Below are 17,050 nucleotides of genomic sequence, written 5' to 3'. Positions count from 1 at the left end.
CACTTCTCTTGGAATCTTAGATGCAAATTATAACTGGTGTCTTTTCAGAAAAACCCCAAGGTATTTATTTCCTGATATTCTGTGAGGCTTCAGAGCCATGTGCATTTGTACTTTACAATGATGAGATGTTCTGACTAAATATTATGGTAATGTGATCTAAGCTACTGCTCAAGCCACAACTATCAACATCACCACAAAAAAATTATGAAATATTTTTTCCAGCTTCAAGGATATTTTATTATATTCCATACCTCTCTACATTATGAAATTATACCTACTAAAGCTGCTGCCTCTACATTATATAAATTACAACCTCAATTAATAGATGCAGTCTAGAAAGAACAGGGAAACTGAAACCTATTTCCTTATCTTTCATTTTAATAGAAAAACAAAAAATGTTTGAATTAATTGTTCAAACAAAATTTGACTGAAAATGTTCTAAAATTATACTGCTAAAAAAAAGAGTGGCCTCTGCTTCACTTGGACCAGGTACTGATTGAATTTGCAATTAAAAAAAATTAATCATGATCAATAGTGGCTGCATGTGACTTGAGTCTATACATTTGAAGATTATTGCTCTAAACCTCCAAGAACCCAGAGTTAAAGAAACTGGCAGTATAAATGTTTTTGGAAATATAAACAAATGGTTTGCAAGCACTAATAAACCCAAGAAAGGAAATACATTATAACTCAATTCACAGTTCAATCAGGTCAGTTAATGACAATATCACACACTAGAGCAATGGTCTGTAGTTGGTAAGATTTGTAGAACTCTTCCAGAATTTCTTTTTTCTCCAGGAATAATAAACCTGCTTCATAGGACATTTGGAAAACATTACTTTGAAAAATGATGACACTGATGCTTAATAAAATGATTATGGTTATTTTTTAAATGAGGCAGCTTAAGAAGTTACACTGGGCGGGGGTGGGGGAGGGGCTATAAAATCCTTTAGAAACCAGTTTAAGGAAACTGTATCTTTGAAAAGAAAATTACAATGCCAGCATTTCATATTACTTCCCATCAAATTAAAACCCAAGCATTTCAAAATACAGTCTCTAGTATTTAAACATGGGGTTTATCAGAGGCACATTTCCATTGAGATGAACATTTTTTGGGAAACATAAAAGGTATATTTTGCTACCAATTACACTTCAGACTGTAATTGTATCTAAGAATCTGAGGCCAGAGGTATACACATGTAAGTGTCTGCAAAAAGGAAAGAACACATTACATGTATTTAAAGACTTTTCAAAGTTGCTAGTAGAATACCGTAAAACTTAGTTGAAAGAGCTTAATTGGTGTTAATTTTGCCTAACATCACTGATATTTTCATTATGTAATTGACAAAAAAAGTTTCTGTATAGGGCTTATTCAATTCTCTGAGAGTTATGCCGAGAGAAAAGAAAACTTTGGCGTCTACAATACTCAAATATTGGCCTATTCATTCATCAGACTGACTACGTTCTGTAATTTTTTACCAAATATAATCACCTCTCCTTCAAATGCTTCCCTTCCTAGCCTACTATAGGATATGGATAGTCTCAAATACTATACTGCAATTAATCACAAAATTTAACACTTAGAAAATTCACATCAAAACCATTTCTGACAGAACAATTTTTCCAGAAAGAGAATTCTAATTTTATCTGGCACACCCAAGAGCCCAGTATCACTGACAAGAAAGAAGTCAAAATGTGCTTTAAAAAAGTAACATATATGTCAGAATAGAATAACTACATATTACACATCCATAGAATGCCCTTAGAGCTCTTTCCAGGGGCCTGCTAGAGTCATTTCATATTGAAAACAAGGAACCCCCAAAGCAGTAGCAATGTCTGGTAGCCAGAACTTCCTTGATCCCTTCCTGTTATGTCTGGCTACGTACTGTGCTCCATCTGCAGTCATGTTTTACACTACCCATGTCATGTAACTTTAATGCAGAAATAATGGAGACTAACTCTTATGGGACAACATAAAACCTCACTTGCATTTTTTTCCCCACATGTAAAAGCAGGACTGCTTATCTACAGTACAGCCTGAACAGATCAGGCCAATAAAATGAGCCAGCCTTTGAAATTTGAAGCCTCTGTGTAAGTAAGATCCAAATGGCAACATAATATTTTCTTGAGTACTAAGTGAGGCTGAATATTTCAATTCTACTCCCTGAAGCTTAATTATAATTTTTAAACATATCATAAGAAGTTATCAAAACCAGCTTTAGCTTTGTATTGAAATACTAAAATTTCCATACTTTGATTTTTTTCTTCATGGCCGGGGCTGAATTTAGAGTAAGAAGGGGTAAATTCTCATTGATAATCCTTACTTATTTTTAAAATTTAATAAAGTATTTCATAAAATACAGTACAAAACCCTAACAGCTATAAGCAATATTATAATTCAAATGTAAATATTCACTATCAAAAATAGCTACTTTTTATTTGTTTTTTTTTTTAAGATTTATTTATTTATACAAGAACTGGGTACAGGCTAGATGCGCAGGAGGGTGACAGGATTCGCCAGAGACAGAGCAGGGAACAGAACAGGCAGACTGACGAAATACACTGCTGAGGGGAGCAGCGGGCAAGACAGGAGAGGTTTGCCACACCATGTGGCACCTTCACCAGCAAGCTGGGATCACACCCACGCTACAGAGGCTGCGGACAGCTTCACAGTGCAGCGCTCAACCACCTGTGCTACCAGGGAGGCCCAAAATAGCTACTTTTTAATAACCCAAATTCTAATTTGACATTTATATTTCATCTAATTAATGTAAAGGCTTACTTCTATTACAATATTTCACATATAAATGTATTTTCAACTCCCAGATACTACGCAACTCAGAATGTTGGCATCATCAAATTATATGAGTAAACATTGCCACTATTCTTTAAGTATTTTATTTAATTATTATTAACTAATATTGTTATCTGAAATTATTTTAACCTATCTAATAAAGAAGAAAGCACCACATTAAATCTGTATCTAGGCAAAGAAATAATCACAGTGGAGACACGTTTAAAGTGCCCGTCATGTACCCCAATATTGTACAATTCAAAGATGAGTGCTTTACCCATATTCTCAAAGAGCTCAAAATCTATTAGAGGAACAAATTTAATGAAATTCATTTTATGAATATGTCATTAAAAAAGGAATTAGGAGATACAAAATGGGTACCAATCAGAACCGATCCAAGCAAGCGCAAGGGGTCAGACCCTTGATAATATTCTCCCACAAACTCTAAACAAGACAAGGAACAGGTCCACAGAACGAAAATTTATGACATTTTCATCAAAGAGAGAAATAGATATGTTGGTGCATATAGAAAAGAGACAATTTAGAATTCGGTGACAAATCCTTTTTTTCCTCCTTACTTTTTAAGTAAAGTAACAGAACATACAGGTAAATCACTAATGACTTATGGGAAAAAAGTGGTCAAAGACACCTTTGTTTTCAAAAAAAGCAATGGAGCTTCATTCTTTCTCATGATTCTCAAGCTAATAATGAATGACAACTCTAATATGAGAGGAAACATTTACTATCCTCTCTATACAAAGATCAAGGCACTGAATCAACCAGAAGACGATTCTTAAAATAGCAGTATTTAAAAATAGTTTTTTGTAGTGTACTGCTAATTCAATTCATTGACTAAATAATTTCAGTTCTGAAATTAATTTTGTGTTAAATATTTTCTCACTCACCATCAGGATTTCGATCTATCCATCAGAGGCAACACGAAAAGGAAATAGGGGAGAAAGAATATGACAAATTGTCAGTTGCACAATTACAATACAAATTTAATACACATCTGCTTAAAAAGATAAATTAAAATTTTCAGTGTTCTACAAATGATTTAAATGACCTTCAATAAAAATAAGTGAAGGAAATTCACAGTTGAAGAGCAAAACAAGAATAACTGAAATCTAACAATATATTTGCAATTCCATTCTCTAAAGTCTACAAATTTAATGTGGCAAAAAGAGATAAAGACAAATATGATCTAGAGCCTATAGCAAACCAGTCATTTTATAAATATGACAGAGCATTAAATGCATTTTGGGGGAAAAATGTTGAAAGTAATATTTACAGTTAGTAAAAACTACTAAAGACTAATGCCCTTTTTGGTTAAAAAAATTTTTTTAAACAATTTAAAGCCAAGTATCTTGTAAAGTACAAGAAATTGACCACATACACTAAAGTTATAAAATCATCTGAGTGGATAGCATTATCAATACATAAGCCAGAAAAACCGGTTAGCAAACTAAAATTACAAATATTAAAAACACTGCGAAATAAAAATGAGCATCAATGCAGGGAGTGGGGGGAGGGGAGATGAGTAGGACATCTCTAAATCTTATAAAACTAAGAAAATTATATAGCAGTATTTTTTAAACACATGTACATATCTAACATTGCTGGATACACTAATACCAGCTATACAATACTGAAAAGTTTTTAAAAAATAATTGCTGGGCCTCCCCGGTGGCGCAGCGGTTGAGCGCTGGGTTGCGAAGCTGCCCGCAGCCTCTGCAGCGCCGGTTCCATCCCCGGCCACTGGAGAAGGGTCCCACATTTTGCGCAGACCTCTCCTGCCGCCCGCTGCTCCCCTCAGCAGTGTACTTCGGTCCTTCTGCCTGCTCTGCTCCCCGCTCTGGCTCTGGTGAATTCTCTCACCCTCCCGTGCTTCTAACTGTACCCAGTGCTTGTATAAATAAATATATAAACAAACAAATAAATAAATAAATCTAAAAAAAATTGCTGATTATTCTTTTTATTATTCTTTTTATTTATTTATTAACATTGGTTTACATTGTTGTTTGTGGTTTTTTTTTAAAAAAAAGATTTATTAATTTATTTATACAAGCACTGGGTACAGTCAGAAGCGCGGGAGGGTGAGAGAATTCACCAGAGCCAGAGCGGGGAGCAGAGCAGGCAGAAGGACCAAAGTACACTGCTGAGGGGAGCAGTGGGCACGGCCGCTGCGCCACCAGGGGAGGCCCTGTTTTATTTTTTTTTAAAGATTTATTTATTAATGCATACAAGAGCTGGGGTACAAGCCAGAGGTGCGGGGGATGGGGGGGTGAGAGGATTCACCAGAGACAGAGTAGGGAACAGTACAGGTGAACTGAAACACACGGCTGAGGGGAGCAGGGGGTGAGACAGGAGAGGTCTGCCTCGCCATGTGGGTTTCTCCCTGGCTAGTCGGGGGTGGTGGAACTCGTGCTGCAGAGGCTGCAGATCGCTTCATAGTGCATTGCTTAACCCCTTGCACCACCAGGGAGGCCCTGTTGTTTGTGTTTTAGAAGTATAGCATCTCCCCCTTCAGGTGTTGTTACCACACTACCTAGTATAACACACTCATAGTCTACCACCATAGTCCACTCTGCTCCCTCCCTACCTTGCTCTCTTTCCTTCTCCTTTCCCTACCTCTCTGGGAGCCTCAGCTCCATAGTCAGTATTCTAGGGTTAGCTCTTAGTTTGGCTTTATCTGGTCTTTTGATTGGCTTCTCTATATTGCACACATAAGTGAGACAGTCCCATATTTCTCTTTCTCCTTCTAACTTATTTCCCTTAGCATATTCCTTGCCAGCCCCATCCATGTTGTCACAAATGGCAATAAATGATCTTTTTTGATACCTGAGTAACATAAGTAGACACTTAATTTTATCAAATGCTTTCTCTGCATTTATAGATATGATCATATGGTTTTTAATCTTTCCTTTCATTGAGGTGGTGAATTACATTGATTTTCAAATGTTGAATCATCCGTGTATCCCTGGTCTAAATCCCACTTGGTCATGGTATATAACCATTTTAATTTATTATTTGATTCAATTTGCTAGGATTTTGTTAGGGGAAATTTTGGTCATTAGAGAAATTGAAATTGGTCTATAGTTTTTGTTTGTATATGTTATCTTTGCCTGGTTTTAGTACTACAGCAATGTCCTCATTACATGTGTTTGAAAGTATTTTCCCTTTCTCAACTTTTTGAAAATGACTGATTACTCTTATTCTATTAATCCAATGATTGCCAAATTGTTACCACAAAAAAAGTTCACTACACAGGAAGAAACAACTATAAAATAGTATCAAAATAAGTTGAAACTTACAACACTGAATATCAAAAGGACATAAGATAATTTTTTAATCTAATAATTTCTTGAGAAAATGCAGATCAAATTTTAGAGGATTTGTTCTTAAATATTTTTTTTATGTTCTTAAATATTTTAACATGTAAGACACTAAAGTTTTATTTAATCACTAAAACAATGTCTGTAACCCTGAATACTGCCTTAATGTCAGCATAATTAATAACAATCTTTGTCACTAATTCACACCAGCCTTTTTCTTGAGTTCCAATACATAAAGTCTGATCGATATCACACTTCTAGTGGAAATAAAAATATATCATATTTGCTATTAATTGAAAAGACAGAATCAAATTTATATGTGGAAATCAGCTAAATCAATCATCACTAATTACTCAAAACATACAATTGTGAAATAGACATACAATTTTACTTAACAGTAAAAATACTAATATTTTATAATTTGTTTTCCCATCTTTAAAACTTAAACATTTATCCCATAAATCCAATAACTTAAAAGGCATGATTATGTTTATAAATTTTCAAACAACTAAGGTTTACCTGTTGGTCTGGAATAAGAAACAACAGCATTTCCTTCCAATTCAGATGGTGTATAACTTCCTTTCAGATAAACAGAAAATGCTACTGTTCTAGTCATCTCTGGTGCTATAAGCAAAGTGAAAGCATTAAGTTACATATTATTGAACAAAAGAGATAGGATCCTCAGCTGAACAGTGGCAGTAAACATAGAATGAAAAAACTTGAAAGAAAATTCACAAATCATTTTAACAGGACTAATAATAACTTGGGCCTAAGTAGTAGGAGATGACAGTTTCTATGGAAAGAAATCTTACATATGTTGCCCTTCACAGTATATCTACATTTTAGGAACTATTATAAATATCTTACAGAGATTCATTTTCTAATTAAACCTTCAAAACAGCCCTGTAAAACAAATATCATTATCCCTTTTTGCAGATTAAAAAAAAACTGAGACTCCAAGTAATTACAAAAGCAGCATGCCCAAGGTTACCTATTGAGTGAAAGAGCCAAGATTCAAATTCAGGCCAGACTCCAAAGCCAATATTCTTTCTTCAAACATTACTGATTCAATAAATAGGTCACTAGAGAAACACCAATAAAGAACACCTTCCAAATTATAGTATTTAAGTACAATTACAGGTCCAACTTGTTAAGGAAAACACAAGGAAATCTGTAATTACTTCAACTCAACAGTCATTCACTGAATGTCCATGCTTGATGTTTATAGGGAAAATAAAAGCAAAACAATTGTTGATTTCAGTAACATACCAGTCTCACTATTCAAACAAGAAATGCAGTCATGAAATAAACACACTATAATAAATGAAATTAATAAAAATAAACCTCATACCATGATAGACATTAAGTCAAAACAAAATATTTACCCGTGAATTCAAAGGTGAACTGATCACACGTCAATACTAATGGTGGCTGCACGTAGACTGATAATTTGGCTTTTTGCAATGAAACTCGGTTCTGCAGTGTGACCTAAGGAAACAAAAACTGCTGTTACTAGAAAACTAGATTTCATCCAAATTGAAAGACTATCACAACTATTTTGTTGTGATAATTAGGAATAATATCATCTGAGGAAAAAGTGAGTCATCACAAAACGTAACATGTAACAGAAGTAGTTGATTAAAATTTTAACCCAGTTAGAAACCTGGCAAAGTAGCTGAACAGACTTTTTTCTAAAGAGATACATAAATGGTCAACAAGCACATTTAAATTTGTTCAATATCTTTCTACACTGTGAAATACAAATTAAAATCACAATGAGATATAACTACATAGCCACTAAAAATGCAATAATCAAAAGGACAGACAAAAATAGTTATTGGCAGGAATGTGGAAAAACTACAATACTCATATATTGTTGGTGAAAAAGCAAAATGAGACAGTCACTCAAGAGAACAGTTTAATAGTTTCTTTAAAAAAGTAAACATAAAAAAGTAAACCCTATAACCTACCACTTCCATACCAGGAGAAATGAAAAGATGTGTACACCCAAATACTTGTACACAAAGGTACATAGCGTTAGTCATAATAGCCCAAAGTAAAAACAACCCAAATGTTCATCAAGCGATGAATGGATAAACAAAATAAGTTGTATCCATACCACAAATAAGTATTCCGTAATAAAAAGAAATTAAGTGCTGACACATACTGCATCATGAGTAAATCTTGATAACATTAACACTAAGTGAAAGAAGCCAGTCACAAATAACCATGTGTTGTATGATTCCATTTATATGAAATGTCCAGAACAAGCAGATCTATAAAGAAAATAGATTAGTATACTTGCTAAGGAATGGGAGTAGGGGCAGTTGGGGAGAGGAGAAGAAAACAAGAAATGACCACTAATGGGAATACAGTTTCCCTGGTCAGGGGGCAAAAAGGGGGAATGAAATGTTCTAAAATTAAATTGTGGTGATGGCTGCACAACTCTACAAATATATTAAAAATCATTTAATTATATACTTTAAATGAGTCAATTGTAAGTTATGTGAGTTAAACCTCAATAAAGTTATTTTAAAATGGTCTATCAAAAGCAAAGGAAAAACCTGCCTTCATGGCTGGTGAGTAATTACGGCATGAAATACTATATATGTTCATTTCTCTTTCCATGTATAGAAGTGACATCATGAAGTATTTGTCTTATCCAGTATCAGTATATTATTACCTTTTGCATAATTATTCTCTAAAGATTTCATTACTAGCTAGATATGCACTACTCTAGATAAAAATAAAAACACTACATGTTCTTCCATGGCTTAACACAAAAATACATGACATACTTGAAAATACCAAAGAATGGAAATATTGACTGCTACATATCTATCTAAGTTGACTGCAATTCCAAATTTGTGATCTTGCTTGACAATGCTGAAAAAGTCTTCTCACGCCAATTAAGAATCAGTAGCTAAGAATGACGGACTGGAACTAGAGTGGGATAGGAAGGAAAGGCTAGAACTTCTTTCACAACCTAAGGAGAGGCATCAGAAGAAACCATCAGGCCCAAAAATCTTTACTGAGCCACAGTGCTAAGGGGTATCACCTAGAGGATATCTTAAGAAGCTCAAAGATCCAACTTCCAACAGGCACATACTGTTTGGATTTTTGTCTCCAAAATGTCTTAGCCTCTTTGAAGAGTCACCTTTGAAAGGATTCATTCATATACCTGGTGGAGTAAGGCAGACTTAGCAAACTTACCCACACTTGTGAGATGCTAAAACCAAATGAGTCACAATCTCTAAGGTAGACCTGGGTATTGATATTTCTAGTAGCTCCCCAGTAATTCCTATATACAACCAGAGTTGAGGGTCATCTTTGCTATGAAGCAGTTCAGTCTAGTTAGTAGAAAAGAGAATACTTATTTTTAAGAAAATAGTTTGGAATATTCTCTTAAGTAACAGACCTGTATAACCTATTCCTTAATTATATATATATATATGTATGTATACATATACATATATATTATTAGATTTAGCAAATAGCTTATATTAATTTTAAGAGATGTGGGTATTTTGTACAACTTAAAAATACATTAAAAATAAAAATTTTGGGGCCTCCCCGGTGGCGCAGCGGTTGAGCGCTGGGTTGCGAAGCTACCTGTGGCCTCTGCGGCGCCGGTTCGATCCCCGGCTGCTCCCCGGCCACCGGAGGAGGGTCCCACATGGTGTGCAGACCTCTCCTGCTGCCCGCTGCTCCCCTCAGCAGTGTACTTCGGTCCTTCTGCCTGCTCTGCTCCCCGCTCTGGCTCTGGTGAATTCTCTCACCCTCCCACGCTTCTGACTGTACCCAGTGCATGTATAAACCAAACAAACAAACAAAATAATAAATAAATAAATAAGACATGCCTCTAGAAAATTAAAAAAAAAAAAAAAAAAGAACTCTCAAAAAAAAAAATAAAAATAAAAATTTTGACTGACGAAGTAAAATTTTTAAAGGACAATTATTGATGCAAATAAATAATAAACATAGCAAATGAACACTGTACCCTTGACTCTTACTTTGTAAGTCTGGAGAATACATGGCATGCCACAAAGCTTCCTTAATGATGTCTGACCATTATAAAAAACATAACACCTTTTTAAGTAAAACCCTGATGGTAATTGTGGGAAGAAGAAACTACATGTGTGCAACAGACAACATTCTTTTAAAGGGCTAGTTAAAAATAAACAGGATCAAGTACATATTTTACTACTAATAATAATGTTAGTCTGAACATGTTTTAAAATAAAATAGTAGTAATAATCATTAGCAGCTTTATAATTGATTCTAATAAATTATACATATTATCTCATTTAATCCTCATACCAGTATGAAACAGGTACTATCATTATATACCATTTTATAGAAGAGAAAACTGTAGCTCAGAGAGACTAAATAATTTGCCCAAGGCCATTCTGATTATAAGCTCAAGAATCACAATTTAACTTTTGGCTGCTAGAATCCAGAGCTCAGGCTCTTATTTGTGGTCTGGTCTCAAAATGACTGCAAATAAAAATGTATTCCCATTTTACAGCTTAAAAATAGAGGTTCAGAGGAACTAAATAACATGGCCAGCCAGCCAAAAGAATTGAAAATCATGAGGAGCAGTGTTTCATGAGAGCTCATTTTTGAAAGGGAAAACAAAAAGGCCTTAAAGTAGTAATAAGCCATTTGTTTTAGACACCAGACCTTCTGAGTCAGCTGGGTATAACTTAGACAAGGATTGCACAATGTTACATTGTTACAAGAAGTGTTTGCAGTTGGTTTAGATGCATGATTGGGATAGGCCAGACACAGATTTATTGAACCCCAACAATGGACGAGGCACTTTTAAATGTAAATCAAGGAGATGTGTGATGAAAATAACTGCAGTAACAAAGAAGAGTTGTGTGTGAGCCAAGAAAAGAGTTAAAGACTTGGCTAGATCATAAACCTCATAGTTTAAGAAAAAAATAATTATAGAATATTGAGGGGAAAATATAAAATGTTAATACGAGAATTTTCCATGCTATATTCTACTTCTAATGAAATGAAATATGATCCTTAGGAAATATAATATCAAATTTTTATCCTAGATACATAAATATGAATCCAAAAGCCAGGTATGAACAACCACTCTGCCTTAGTTGCCTGGAACAGAGGGTCACGCATCATGCACACATACTCAAGGTAGTCACATCTTCATTCACTTGGAACAGATGGAAAAATTTTCTCAATTAACAGGATTTATTACGATGGAAACCTGCATAGTTATATATCTTGGTTGTTGTTATAAAAGGTTATAAGGAGAGATTTATAGCAGAAATGTGTATAGAAACTGTCAGACATAATCAGGAAGTCATTGTGTCTACTGGCTGAAGCCAGTTGATTTTGTCCAAACCTCTTGTGTTGCATTCTTTTTCATGCTCTTGTAATGGCAATAAGGAAGAGAGTTGTGGCTTAGTCATACTCATATATAGTAAATTTCAATAATGAAGTAAAATTCTCCAGTAGTGTCACACCATCATTTTAAGGTAACTAGTAGACATGAAAAAACTAAAAACTGCCCTGGGAGGGAAATGTGTGTTTACTTATAGCAATAACTAACAGTTAGGTGGGGGGTGGGGATTAGCATAAGCAATGTTATCTGGTTTAGGTACAAGAGTCCCTTTTGCAATTTATAATGTGCCCCTGAATTATTATGTGTATGAGTCTGAACAATCTCAGTAAATAGATATAAAAGATAATTCACTACACAAAAGTCTATAGATCATTCTTGGAACTCTGCAGGGGTTTTTTGTTGGGTTTTTTTTTTTTTTCCTTAAGCGTTTGATTTCTTGCCACTAATGCTTTTCCAGACTCAGAAGTATTAATGAGATAGAGCCTTTGATTGGATAGAGAAAGGGAGACTGGAGAAAGACCACCCTTGTTTCCACTGGCAAGAATCCAAAAAAATTAGTTTAGGAAACTGTTACAAGATTGGGCTCCCTTCAACTTCCACCAAAGATTCCCACACTTGGGCCACTGGTTAGACCCAATGTAAGTGAACACAATTGGTAAAGCCTGGTACCCTGTCAAGCCCCTCCAAGGACGGCAACCCATAATCTAAGAAAATATAAAGCCTTGTCCAAGTTTTGACTAAGTGAATCGCCAAGATCCACAACTCTCCCTGGCTCCAAGGTCTGGGCAGTGATAAATATTTTCAGCTAATAATGTGCTGACTGATTACCACACTTTAATCTAAATACCTTAAGAGGGTTCTACATTTGAGTTCTAGTTCTAAAATTCTACAATGACAGGATTGAAAATCTTAACCAAAACCACTTCCGTCTTCCTCTTTTTTTAATACTATCAATTTGTCGCTACTCTACTTTGTGGCTTCTTCATTTAATATTTTCTTGCTATAAATAAATCCATTTAAAAGTTAATGTTACGGTAGACAGCTGACTGGGAATTCTTTTCAAATACACACAGACATAATCATACATAAAAGAAACATTCATTAGCATTTATATAATTCCCCTGTGTGTGGGTATATATGTGTGTGTATGTTGAAATCATGTATGATGTTGAAAACAATTTATCTATTATGAGTGATGATAACCATTGATTTTAGTTAAAATGTTAATTTCTTTTCTAGAAAAAAAAGACTGAATATTATCACACATTTAAATAATAGTGGGAATAAGTCACCTATTGTTTATATTATATACATATTGCTAAGAATGCAGTTATATGCTTTATATACATAGGTAACAATAAAGGTTAACTATTCCCTCTCCAATATTAAGGAAAATTGACAAATTTCAGATGTTTGTTTTACATTCCACAAGTTGCTGATAGTGTGACAAGTGACAGATGTGATGAAATGTGTAATATTCTTTGCACGTTACAGTCTAGAACCATGGACAATACCTTCACTGTGACAGAAGGGACGAGATCAGTTCCCACTTCAATATCAGTAGGTTGCTGTAAAAACAGAATTGAGACGTGAAAGGATGATTTCAATATTTCACATCCACAAGTGAACAATATGGGTGCAATATATACTTTCCATAACCAAAAGAGGAAATGAATTAGACAGATTTAAATGACAGACTAACAGTCAATATAGCCATCAGAATGCCCTCATCTGGAAAGTCATGTGCTAATATTAAAAATCCTGTTCACCAGAAAGGAAAGTCATATATTTTGTAATCAACTACTCTGTTGTCAAATTTACTTAAATGTTGAAACTAATTAATTGTATTAATTGGTCCATTATGTTAGACAAAAGGCCTCCCTATATTTCCCAAATAAACATTTTGCCTTTCTTCTAGATCTTTGTATTTTCAACTTGCCAAATGTATATTCTAATATGATAAAAATGTGTCTAAGAAATGTGCTTGTATAATGATAGAAAGATTGACTAGCCTTATACCTAGAAAATAAAAGTAGTATATTCATTTGAAGACGTGTAAGCCTATACCATGAAAACATATAAATGTTGTAAAGCAATGTTACCTCAATTTAAAAAAAAAATAAAAATAAACTTTAAATAAGTGTCTACATTATTTTACTAGTACCTATCATAAACTAGTTCATTCTTTGAGCATCAGACTGGCTTACTTGGTCCTATCTCCTAAAGAGATCGAAATAATACATAAAAGAGAAAACATATCTTTATAATCTATAAGTGATGGTAGATTAAGAGGGAAAAAAATCTTCTCTCTAAAATTAGAATTAGAATAAGGGACAACACATTTTCTAACAACACCCATTATCAATTCCTGGGGAACAATTAAGGTTATAATGACTCTATCAAACCAATGAATAGATCCACTGAGCTTAAAGTTAACATATTTGAAAATTTTTTTACTAAGAAAAACTAAACCATTTCTAAGCAAAGGGTATCACTATGATGTAATGGGTATCAGTATAAGTAAGAGAAGACTCATATTCTTTTTATAATTCCATAGGAAACCATATACATGGACTCATATCAAACTTCTCAATCAAGAAGATAGGATAGCAACGAATGTCTCTTCTGTTTTAAAAAAAAGTCCACACTAATATAAATTATAATATTTTGATGTATATTTTCATAATAATGATTCAAAACAAAATATTAAGCCAGGCTTTTTGTTCTAGTATTACCTAAAATACAGGAAATGTTTCACATTTAGCTGTCTGCAGATTCAGAAGAGAAACTAACACCTCTTGTTTTCTGCTTTGTTCAATCTATCTAAACACCTAGATACTTCAAGGACAGCACTGCCCTGGGAACATAAAATTACAGCCAGAGAGAAATGGCTATACAAAGATACTATAGCACCATAGCCACATAAATCACTGGAATAATGTTTTCCACTGGGAAGAATACGATACTCTCAAGAATCTCTTAAGAAGGAAAAAATAGTAAGACAAGGAAAATGAAGTTGGAAAGAGACACCTAGTTAAGAGGAAACAGCACTCCAGGTTACCAATAGGGAAATATATATTACAATATAGTGCTATTACATAAGGCATGTTCCTACAAAGATCAAAAGTTGCTAAAGGAGAGAAAGAAAATTCCTCATTGCTAATAGGCTACATTTAAGAGAAGTTAGGAAAAAATTATATAAGTTGCCCAAAGGAAAAAAAGAATCATTTTCAAGGCAAGAAAATGTGTGTACATTTGTCAGCTAACTAAGCAGAAATGTTCCACTCAGACTACACCCTTCAGGTAGAGTGAGAAATGGTGTGTGCTGAATGCCCAATGTTTAAAACAGTGCCTCTACTATGTGATTGAGCTGGCTGAATGTTTCTTTCATAGGTAGTTCTATTTTTTTTTTAAGTATACGGAACTTACTATACTACTGCAATGTTAATGTGATTTTTATCACAACTTAAGTTCATTGTTTATACTAAGATTAATCTTTGAAAACTCATCACAACTACTTACTGTATTATATTTTGATACCTAAATAGCAAAGACATTTCCTAGGCAAAATTTTATGTCATGAACTACAAATACAATAAAAGCAATAGATTCAATCACTTCCCTAACTGATCAACTTTTGATACAGACACATAAACTTAATTGATTTTATCCAAACTGCAGGTAGGGAAACATAATCGTAATTTAACAAGTGCTTACAGAAGACTAAACAAGAACATGGGGTGATATGAGCAAGGACAGATCTCCTTTTATCCTGGTTTCAGTTTTACTTATTCATTCATAGAGCAAATGTATACTGAGCACCCATTATATGAAAGGCACTAGGATTATGGCAGTAACAAGACACGTAGAATATAGGTGGTAGTGGTGATGAGGATAAAATGATGATGATGATGATGATGATATAGGAAGAATTAAACTGTGATTTAATCAATATGATGATGATGATGGTTAATTATTATAAAAATTCAACAAAGGAGATTCTCTTATTATTCCCATTTAGAGGTGAGAGATTTGAGGTTAAGAAAATTAATTATCGTGCCTGAGTCACATAGATAGAAATGGGGGCAAAAATAATTTCTGGCCCAATTGTATACTCTTAAGTTTCTCTACCATCACTATCCTAATGTAGCAAAATTGTAAATTATCAAACCTAAACCTCATTAACTCATGAAATGTTCAACAAAAAAAAAAAATCAGTATTAGTCATCTGAATTAAAATTATCTCAATACTCTGATACTGATAAAGTATCAAAAAAAAAAAAAAAAGATTCTGAAGGGCCTCCCGGTGGCGCAGCAGTTGAGCGCTGGGTTGCAAAGCTGCCCGCAGCCTCTGCAGCGCCAGTTCGATCCCCGGCCACCAGGTGAGGGTCCCACATGTCTCGCAGACCTCTCCTGCCGCCCGCTGCATCCCTCAGCAGTGTACTTCGTCTGTCTGCTTGTTCTGCTCCCCGCTCTGGCTCTGGTGAATTCTCTCACCCTCCCATGCTTCTGACTGTACCCAGTGCTTGTATAAATAAATAAATAAAATCTTTAGGAGAAAAAAAAAAGATTCTGATTAACAGCAAGAAACGTTTCTAGTATCCTCTCTTCTTGGGCCTCACCCCTTCTTTTAAATAGAAATCCTATCTAAAAAGCTCTTCACTGCACGAAGAAGCTAGAAACATTTTTTCTGGAAAGGAACAAACCCTAAAATGTGATCCTTCCTAAGTTTCTATTTGGAAGCCCACAATTTAAACCAATAATTCTGATTCCAATACATTAGAGTCCATCACTACCATAAACTCTTTCAAAAATCTGCAAATGGACTTACAGAAACTGAATCAGTGTTAGGAGAAACTATGGCAGAAACTTTCAAGTCATCTTCCATCTCAGTCATGGGCCAAAAACCTGTAATTTAAAGGGGAAAATAAAAAGATATTTAATTACAAAGTTAAATCTGCTACACATAGGTTTTTTTTTTAGGTTTATTTACATCATATATCAAAAAACAACCCCATAAAGATATTCACAAGTAAAGAAAACTATTCATTACAGAACTAGAAACCTGATGCTTATTTTTCCCCTCTGTAACATTATAAAGAAAAATTATCTCTTTCTCCAATGACATTAGCTAAGATGTAACCTATTGACTCATTGGTAATGGGTATTTCAATGTCCTCTCCATAACTATTGGCACAAATTAGTACAACCATTTTGAAGATTAGTTGGCTATAACTATTAAAATGTAAAATATGCATACATCCTGTGATGCAACAATTCTACTCCAAAGCATTTTTATAATACTCATAGACCTGCCAAAGGAGGATCTCTGCTGCTGAGAGAGAAAAGAAAGGGGAGGAAGGAAAAAGGAAAAGAGAAGAGGAGGGAAGGAGAGGAAAAGAAAACAAAAAAACAAAGAAAGAAACAAAAAAAGAAACAGAAAGGATGGGAGAAAGCAAGGAAGGAAACCTGAGTTTCTACATTTCTATTAGTAGGGAAACTGGTTAACGAAATTATGGTATACCGTACTTTGCAAGGGTCCAAAAC

The 17,050-nt window shown here is 34.3% G+C and overlaps 1 protein-coding gene across 1 annotated transcript in view; it reads right to left on the bottom strand.

Moving 5' to 3' along the window:
* Window positions 1–17,050, bottom strand: part of BBS9 (Bardet-Biedl syndrome 9) — a gene marked incomplete at both ends in the record, with an annotated part of 347,147 nt that overhangs the window by 193,700 nt on the left and 136,397 nt on the right. Inside the window, 5 exons of the mRNA XM_084230604.1 lie at window positions 3,700–3,714; window positions 6,649–6,753; window positions 7,515–7,617; window positions 13,018–13,071; window positions 16,335–16,411. Coding sequence (XP_084086730.1) covers window positions 3,700–3,714; window positions 6,649–6,753; window positions 7,515–7,617; window positions 13,018–13,071; window positions 16,335–16,411 — 354 coding nt within the window. The remainder of the gene's footprint in view (window positions 1–3,699; window positions 3,715–6,648; window positions 6,754–7,514; window positions 7,618–13,017; window positions 13,072–16,334; window positions 16,412–17,050) is intronic.

Source organism: Talpa europaea (assembly GCF_964194135.1).
Source record: "Talpa europaea genome assembly, chromosome: 3".
NCBI lineage: Eukaryota > Metazoa > Chordata > Mammalia > Eulipotyphla > Talpidae > Talpa > Talpa europaea.
Note: the sequence above shows the minus strand (reverse complement) of the source record. Positions and strands in the feature narration are given on the sequence as shown.